Source organism: Mus pahari, chromosome 23 (genome assembly GCF_900095145.1).
Source record: "Mus pahari chromosome 23, PAHARI_EIJ_v1.1, whole genome shotgun sequence".
Taxonomy (NCBI): Eukaryota; Metazoa; Chordata; class Mammalia; order Rodentia; family Muridae; genus Mus; species Mus pahari.
Window position 1 is genome coordinate 12,197,180 of NC_034612.1, and position 8,406 is coordinate 12,205,585.

At 53.7% G+C, this 8,406-nt stretch overlaps 1 protein-coding gene across 2 annotated transcripts in view; it reads left to right on the forward strand.

The window, feature by feature from the left end:
* The window catches only part of Hvcn1 (hydrogen voltage gated channel 1), a 32,551-nt gene that overhangs the window by 22,658 nt on the left and 1,487 nt on the right, over positions 1-8,406 (forward strand). For both annotated transcript variants that reach the window (XM_029533861.1, XM_021186704.2), the window contains 4 exons: positions 2,202-2,474; positions 6,054-6,158; positions 6,476-6,707; positions 8,290-8,402. In XM_029533861.1, coding sequence (XP_029389721.1) covers positions 2,202-2,474; positions 6,054-6,158; positions 6,476-6,707; positions 8,290-8,402 — 723 coding nt within the window. The remainder of the gene's footprint in view (positions 1-2,201; positions 2,475-6,053; positions 6,159-6,475; positions 6,708-8,289; positions 8,403-8,406) is intronic.

Below are 8,406 nucleotides of genomic sequence, written 5' to 3' on the forward strand. Positions count from 1 at the left end.
CGCGTGCGCGTGCCGAGGTCACAGGACATCATCTCACCTCCCGCCTTGTTTGAGGCAGAGTCTTTCTCCCTTGTTTCTTCCTGGGCTGCATACTCCAGGACTTCGGACTTCAGGGCTTCCAGGCGGTTGGTTCTGCCTCTCTCCTCCCCCCTCCCTCTGCAGTGTAGGGATTCCGGATGTGTGCCGCAGTATTTGGCTTTTTACATTTGAGCTCTGAGGCTCCAAACTCAGATCACCAGGCTCGTGGTACAAGCTGCTGTACCTGCTGGGTGTCTTCTGGGCCCTTGAAATCATAAGGAAAAGCCAGGACAATAAATCAACAGTGGGGTGAGCAAGGAGTATTAATAATGCTGAAACTCAAAGTGAACACAGTCTCCCATTCTTAGACATCATTAGAGTGTCTTCAGGAAAGCTTTTATGCAGGTGTCTTCTTTGTTGGTTGCCTTGAAATGTCTCAAGATTCTGACAGTGGGAGTGGCATCCAGGATTCTAGGGGGAGGGGCCTCTCCTCCTCTCCTGGTACCAGGATGGACTAAAGACATGGAAGCAGGGTGGGATCAGGGGATGAGGCTGAGCCTCCTCGAAGAGTTGAGCTTGGGGAAGCCTCCCAGCCGGTGAGGCTTAGTGTGAGTAACAGGAAGTACCTTAACAGGAGGGACTGAGTGTGGCAGAAGCTTCAGGCAAAGGCCTGCCACGGTCTCAGTGATGTTAGGACAACTTTTATGGTTCCCTGTAGAAGGGGGCGGGTGGATGCAGGAGGCTGCTGCAGTACTGCAGGTGGGGACAGCCGGGAGCCATGTTGGGTCTAGTGATGTGGGAGCCGGTCCTGATAGGAACGGGGGTTTAAAGGCTGTGTGGATTATGGGTTACACACTTTAGCAATGAACTCTGAGTCACCACTATAACATCTGTGTCACATCAAGGAAAGGAATAAAAGCACCTGGGGGAAGAAATAATAAAAACACTTAACCTTGGAGTCCAGATTTGAATTTTCCACTACATACTTCCTGCATCTTCTATTCTGTCTGAAGGAGGCTGTCTTGAGAATTTGTCCCCGAGTGTGACCGTGTGGTAACTTTTGTGTATTCTGTCTGTTGTATGATCTTGTGTGTCTACTGGGTGACTGTGTCTTGTTCCCCCACAAAGGACTTCTGTCTTTAATTGAACAGCAACAGGAAGCACTATACAGGGAAGGGATGGGACACTTTACAGCTTATCCAGGATTTTATGACAATTAAGTTACTGGCTCCAACTGACCCAGACAGCAGCAGGTACACAAACGGCACTGTTTATCAACCAGTATCCAGGAATAGAATATTCATTTTAGAAGGTTGCTTTCAGCAAAGGAGACGCTTGCGTTGTTGTGGGTCAGGGGCATGGAAGAGTCCTTAAGATTACAACTATGTGTTGGCTTAGGTTGTAAAAGCTGTTTACATGGGAAATCCAAAGCAAGTAAGGTTAGTTACAACATTGTTTGCTTGTTTGTTTTGGTTCTTCGAGACAGGGTTTCTCTGTGTAGCCCTGGCTGTCCTGGAACTCACTCTGTAGACCAGGCTGGCTTCGAACTCAGAGATCTGCCTGCCTCTGCCTCTCCAAGTGCTGGTATTAAAGGCACGTGACACCACTACCCGGCTACATTGTTCTTTTTTTGGGGGGGTGGGAGGAGGGGAGGGTCTTACTGTGTAGCCCAGGCGGGCCTGGCACTCTTCAGCCCCTTAAATGCTGGCTGCTGGGATGACGGTATGTGGCACCGTGCTGGATACATTTGGGAGGAATGCCTTTTCTGCCTGTGTGTCCTGGCACAGTCTGTGGAGAGAGAGCAGGGTCGGCTACTCTGAGTTTTCTATGAAACTCTGTTTACTTTTACTTTTGGACACTTCCTCCTCTGCTCTCGCCAGCTCTCTTATGTCTCTGGCAGTGCACAGTTCTTCTGGTATTTACACGTGGGCCTTATTCTGAGACTGGGCTGTAGTATCTGGTGACAGCCAGCCAGACCACAGGGACATGTCTGGTGGAATTGGGGTTTCCTGCTGCCTCTTGAACACTGAGATACTACGTTCCAAAAATAAGTGTCCCTAAAACCCCCACCCTTTTGACCTGGGCTAGGCTGCCCTCTGAGCACCCTGGGGCCTGGGTTGGGCCCTACTCCCCATCACAGGTGCCAGGGGACCTCAAGTGCTCACTCTGTCCCGCCCCTCCAGGCCGTCACTCGCAGAGCCAAGGCGCCTTCCGCCAAGAGGATGAGCAAGTTCTTGAAGCACTTCACGGTGGTTGGGGACGACTACCACACGTGGAATATCAACTACAAGAAGTGGGAGAATGAGGAGGAGGAGGAGGAGCCAGCACCCACATCAGCGGAGGGCGAGGGCAGTGCTGCGGGACCAGATGCCGAGGCTGGCTCTGCCTCCGCGCCCAGGCCGTCCCTGGACTTCAGGAGCCGGCTGAGGAAACTCTTCAGTTCCCACAGGTTTCAGGTAAGAGAGTGAGAGGTCGCCAGGTCTCTAAGGTGGGAGCCCCCTGCCCCCCATCTGCCACCCCTGTACCCCACAGGCGCGTTCTGAGCACCTTGCACGTGCCAAACTCCGCGTGGTCTGACCCTGTATTAGCAGTGGGGGAGGGGCCGTTCTGGGGCCTGTCCCTCCAGAGGGTATGACTTGGGCATGACAGAGACGGACATGCAGATACATGCTGCAACTTTGAACACATGACCCGAGGGACCGGCCAGACAGGGAAGGTCTCAGTTGTGTGTGATGCTGGGTAGCGGAACCATTCAGCCGAGTCAGCAGCCAGGTAGCCAGATGGGAGGCCGTGGGAGGGAGGAAAGGAGAGAAGGCGTGGCCACTTGAGAAAGATGGGACTTCCTTTTGGGGTGGTGGAAATACACTAGAACTAGAGAGTGGTGGCAGCTCCAGAGCCTCGTGACTGTACCCACTGCCGCAGATCTTTATGACAACCTATAAACGGTTACTTTAGGCTAGTTACTTTCATTGTGGAAAAATTGGCCCATGTGTATGCTCAGAGTACTACGAGAGGAGCATTCGTTCTAGAATGCCTGCTCCTGGACAGAGGCATGAGGGTCCCCTGCTTTGCAAGCTCATCACCATGCCTGGCCCTCAGACCAGAGAACATGTAGGCCGGGGAGGCTGTTACCGGGGCAGGGGAGGGGAGAGCTTGTTTTGCAAGCATGAGGGCCTGAGTTCGAGTCCCCAGCGCCCAGGGAAAATGTCGGATGTGGCAGTACGTGCCAGCAATCCCAGCACTGGGAGGTAGACAGGAGGTTTCTTGGGACTCACTGGCCAATTGGGGGAGACCCAGGTTCCATGAGAGATTCTGTCTCAAAGAATGAAATGGAGAGGGGAACTCTAGACATGTGGATCTCTGATTTTTACATGTATGCAAATACACATGCACACGCATGTACGCACACACACACACACACACACCTGGCTCTCACTGTCACCACCTCTCTGCAGATGCTACCACAGGGAGAGAGAGTGGGGGACTTCCTGGCTGCAGAGAGAAACAAGTTGAGCTGAACTCTGCAGAGCCATCTGTTCCACCATTGTGAAGGACGATTTTTTTTTTTTCAAAAAGATTTTTCATTTACATGTGTATGCATGCATCATTTGTAAGCTGGAGCCCTCAGAGGTCAGGGGTGTCTAATTCCCCGGAGCTAGAGATCCAGGTGGTTGTAAGTCACCAGATGGGGGTTCAAGGAACTGACCCTAGGGCCTCTGCAAGGGCGGTGAACATTCTTAACCATGGAGCCAGCTCTCCGGCCCCATGAGCAAGGGCAAGCTTCTATCTCTGCTGAGGTGGCAAACAGCTGTCTTAGAAGCAGGGCTGCCTCCAGGAGAATGCAAGAGACCAAAAAATGAATAGAGGCGGTCAGTTCCTGGTGAGTCCAGTAGCACAGGGAGGCACTTTGGGGTTGCCATTTGGGGCATCAGAGTCCAAGTCCCTTCTGGAAGCAGGAAGAGCCAGCCTTGGTCTCACCAAGAACACTGTTCTCAGGGAGAGAGAGAGAGAGAGAGAGAGAGAGAGAGAAAGGTTTGTCTTTTCTCCCACTTAAAGTGAGCCAGCAACCCACATCCCTTGCATCTTGCCAGCCCTTCTGCGGCTATGGCAGGAAACATGGTATTATGTTGTTGGGGTTGAAATCCCAAACCTGCAATTTCAGAGCAGAGGGAGAGAGCCTGCTTCCTTCCAGCTGTAAAGGGAGCCCCAGAGCAGCCCCCCCCCCCCGCCCGCCTGCATGTCCCTGCCCTGAAGGGGCTCTTCCCCACCTCTGCCTGCCAGGCTTAGGTCTGACTCTCAGGAAGGTATTTATTGTGTGAGGGGGGCCTGGTCTACAAAGTGAGTTCCAGGACAGCCAGGGCTACACAGAGAAACCGTCTGGGGGGGGGGGAAGACTTGGGTGAGCCAGCCTCCAGGGACGGCCTGAGATGGGCCTGGTGCTTTCATCTAAATCAAGGGGCTGCCAGAGCTTGAGCCCTCTGCTCACCTGACTTCACCTGCCCATTGCTGCTTCAGAGTCCAGCATGTGGCCAGCTGAGGCTACGGTCCCAGTGCAGGCTGATGGAACCCTGAAGTTGGCACCCCACAGGATGGGATGTGGGTTAACAAAGGGATGTGACCTTCCCTGCCATGCAAAGCAGCCAGGTGGAGGGGTGTCAGTTCATAGAGGCCGGGTGTCTTTTCTTGCTCTCTTTCTCACTTTTAACTTCAGGTGACAGACGCATGATGCAAAATTAGTCATTGGAAAGTGACTATTTCTGTGGCATGCAGTGCCTGGAGTACTGTCTGGCCCCCACTAGCCAGTTCCAAGTCGTCTTGTCTCTCTCTGTCCAGCCTGCCCCACTGGGACCCCAGGCTGTGTTGTACCCGGGGATCATGTGGGCACTCAGTGTTAACACTCATAGCTCATCCACACCGTGCACAGATCCATGCTTTGTGCAGCTTGGTGACCGTGCGGTGAGCCTGTCCTCAATATGGCTGTGCTTTGGCTGTAGCTCATCATGTGAATGTGCTGATTTCTTCTGGCTCTAAAAGAACCAAGAAGTAAAACACAAAAACAAAATCCAGGCTGGGAAAACGGTTCTGTCAGGGAGTGCTTGCTCTGCAAGGAAGAGGACTGCATGTTCTAGGCCAGAAACCCAGGTTGTTTTTTTTTTAAAAAAAAAAAAAAAAAAAAAAGACACAAGAACCTGCTGTGGTAGCCTTGAGGAAAGACAGACAGATGGACTCCTAGGGCTCCCTGGGTGGCCAGTCTAGTGAGCCCATGTCCAGGAGAGACTCAAAACAGGCCATGTTGTGTTGCACACTGAATCCTAGCCATCGGGAGGCAGAGGCAGTCAGTAGGATCTTTGCGAGTTCAAGGCCAGCCCTGTTCATGTAGGGAGCTCCAGGCCAGCCAAGACTACATAGTGAGATCCTGTCTCAACAAGAAAAAAAAATAAAAAAGGCAGACTCCTAGGGCAGAGCATCTGAGGATGCCCTTCATCTCCACACACGTCATGGGGACACACACAAAGAAAAAACCTAATACCCCCCTCTACCCACAGCCACTACTAGTGCCCAGGCCTCCACCCCAGTCTGTCACTTGCCCTTCCCCCAATTCCAGCAGGTCATTCCGCCCCCCCCCCATTCCTTCTACTCTCCAGGAAAACCCTGCCTTCTCCCCCTTTCCCCTGACTATGCAGGGTGGATGTGTGACACCCCAGGACGAGCTTGCTTAGCCCATTGGGTGAGAACACTGCCACCTCACTCCCTGAGGACAGGCAGCCTCTGCAGGGAGGGGGTGTGCGTGCCTCTTCTGTACTCAGAGCCCCGAGGCTGGGGTGTGTTGAATATCTTACTAAGCATCTATTCTGTGTGTATCCCCGCAATGGTGAACCTCAGAAACAGAAAAGGAGACTTAAACTCTGCCTGCCTTTTGAGAGTGGCATTTGCTTTGAGAGCTGGTAATGGAGACACAGACTGGGTGGTCCCAGAGTTCCCGAGAATGGGGGAGGCCCCACCCTGCCCTCAGAGCCTCTTGCTCCTCCCTCCAGGTCGTCATCATCTGCCTGGTGATCCTGGATGCCCTCCTCGTGCTTGCTGAACTCCTTCTAGATTTGAAGATCATCGAGGCAGACGAGGAAGACTACGCGGTCACGGTAAGATCAGGGCGCAGACGCACGTGATGGAGCTGCAGCTCCAGGCCACCTTTGCTTTAATAATTGAGACACTTTTACTCCGGAGCCCAGGGAAATCTGAAATTCGATCCTCCTGCCTCAGCTTCCCAAGTGTTGGGATGATAACCAGGCCTGGCCAGAGATGTTTGGGTGTGGCACGGCCTGATTATCTCTACAGGGTGGAAACGTGGTCTGTGATGATGACACCTGGCCTCAGCCTGGAGTCCTCTCTGGTAACCAGGCAAGTGTGGCCAGAGACTATCCTGTGTGACATTGCTCCTTGCTTGCTGTCCCCGCAGGCGTTCCACTACATGAGCTTTGCCATCCTGGTCTTCTTCATGTTGGAGATTTTCTTTAAAATCTTTGTCTTCCGCTTGGAGTTCTTCCACCACAAGTTTGAGATCCTGGACACCATTGTGGTGGTGGTGTCTTTCGTTCTGGACCTCGTCCTCCTGTTTAAAAACCATCACTTCGAAGCTCTCGGTCTGCTGATCCTGCTGCGGCTCTGGAGGGTGGCCCGGATCATCAATGGTACGTCCATCTCCTGCGCTCCCAGGCTACGTGGGGGTGGGTACTGAGGTGGTAGTGCGGTCACCAGATACCCCGACCTCATCCCTGGTCTCTGTCGTGGCCGCTGCCTCTTGGGTATCGGGAGACATGTATGATGGCAATACCTGGTGACGAGCGTTACCTCTAGCTGCTGACTATGATTGCTTGAAAGCCATTTCACACCTTGCCCATGGGACTTGCGCCCAGGGCAGCACTGGAGGCCATCCTCCAGGAGGGACACTGGCGGCTGAGCAGTTCTCTGGGCTGACTACCCTACCCCAGGGTTCCCACATGGGGCACACCAGGCAGCACAGCCCAGGCCCCCCTGAGTGATCCCCCTGCTGCAGACACTCGTCAACATCTCTTGGCTTCCATCTCTAGAGTGGATACCCAGGAAGTCCTGCTGCTCCCTGGTGCCTGTGTCTGAGGAGCAGGGCTTCTATAGGTCTGCAGCAGCTGGCAGTAGGAGCTGTTCAGTCTTGTCCAGGAACCACAGTTGTCCTAGAACAGAACCTAGAGCTAGCTGGCCCCCTCAGTTCTGCTGCAGAAGGCTCAGGGAGCCTAGATGCTGAGACAGGCTTGGGAAACCTGGGATGAGAGAGTAGCAGTGGGGCCCTTGTTTGGGGTAGGTGTGGCCCCTGAGGGGGCTGGTGCCTCGTACACCACAGCCCACTCAGTTTGCCAGGGCCCACTGGGGCTGTGGAATGGCAGGTGGCCACCGCTAAGCGAGTTTAGCTCTGGGGAAGAGAGAAAAGCAAACGGAACATTCCCTTGTGTCCGGTGGAGACAAAGGTGACCGGCTATTGACACATGGTTCAAATACAATTTATCAAAAGGACAGATGTAAAAGATTTATTAAATATAACATAGTACAGCCACAGTGAGTGGGCTCCCTGAGGGGGTGCCTTGGCTGAGCGGGGCTGGAAGCTCCCCCCCCCACCCCCATGCAGCTGGGGCAGGTAACTGTTGCACGCCTGTGCCTCTATGGGTCTGCATCTGAGGGCCAGCACTGCCATCGGGTCAGGAGCTGTGGGTCACTGGAGCCGTGCAAGACATCCCAAATCAGCAGGTCAGGGCTGTGCTACAGGATGGGGGGGGGGGGGAGTCCCTGCTTTAACTTCTGGCTGTTTTATCTCCACACTCTGGATGCTGACCAGGAAAGACAAGCAACTTTCAGTTACTGCTAGGGACACGTGTCCTTGAGGAACAGGAACACAGCTAGCCTGTAGAGTTGGCGCCCATGTGGGGCACAGGGAGATAGTGCCTAGCGACCTTCTCCTAAGCTCAGGAGTAACAATCTTGCCAGCCTTGTTGAGGCTGCCCAGTGACAGTTCTCTCTGCATGCTCCAAGTATATGTGTGAATCAGAACACAAATCTCGGGGCTGACACTTGCCACTAGGCTTGATGACCTGAGATTAAGCCGTGGCAGGAGAGACTGACTCCCCACACGTCGTACTTCGCCTTCCACAGGCGCTCTGTGGTGCGCCCACTCCTCACCCCAACCCCACGTTTAAGACTCGAGCTTTATGAACCCTACCCCTCCCCGCTGTCCCTCCCTCCCAGGCATCATCATCTCCGTGAAGACGCGCTCAGAACGGCAGATCTTAAGGCTAAAGCAGATAAACATCCAACTGGCCACCAAGATCCAGCATCTGGAATTCAGCTGCTCCGAGAAGGTGA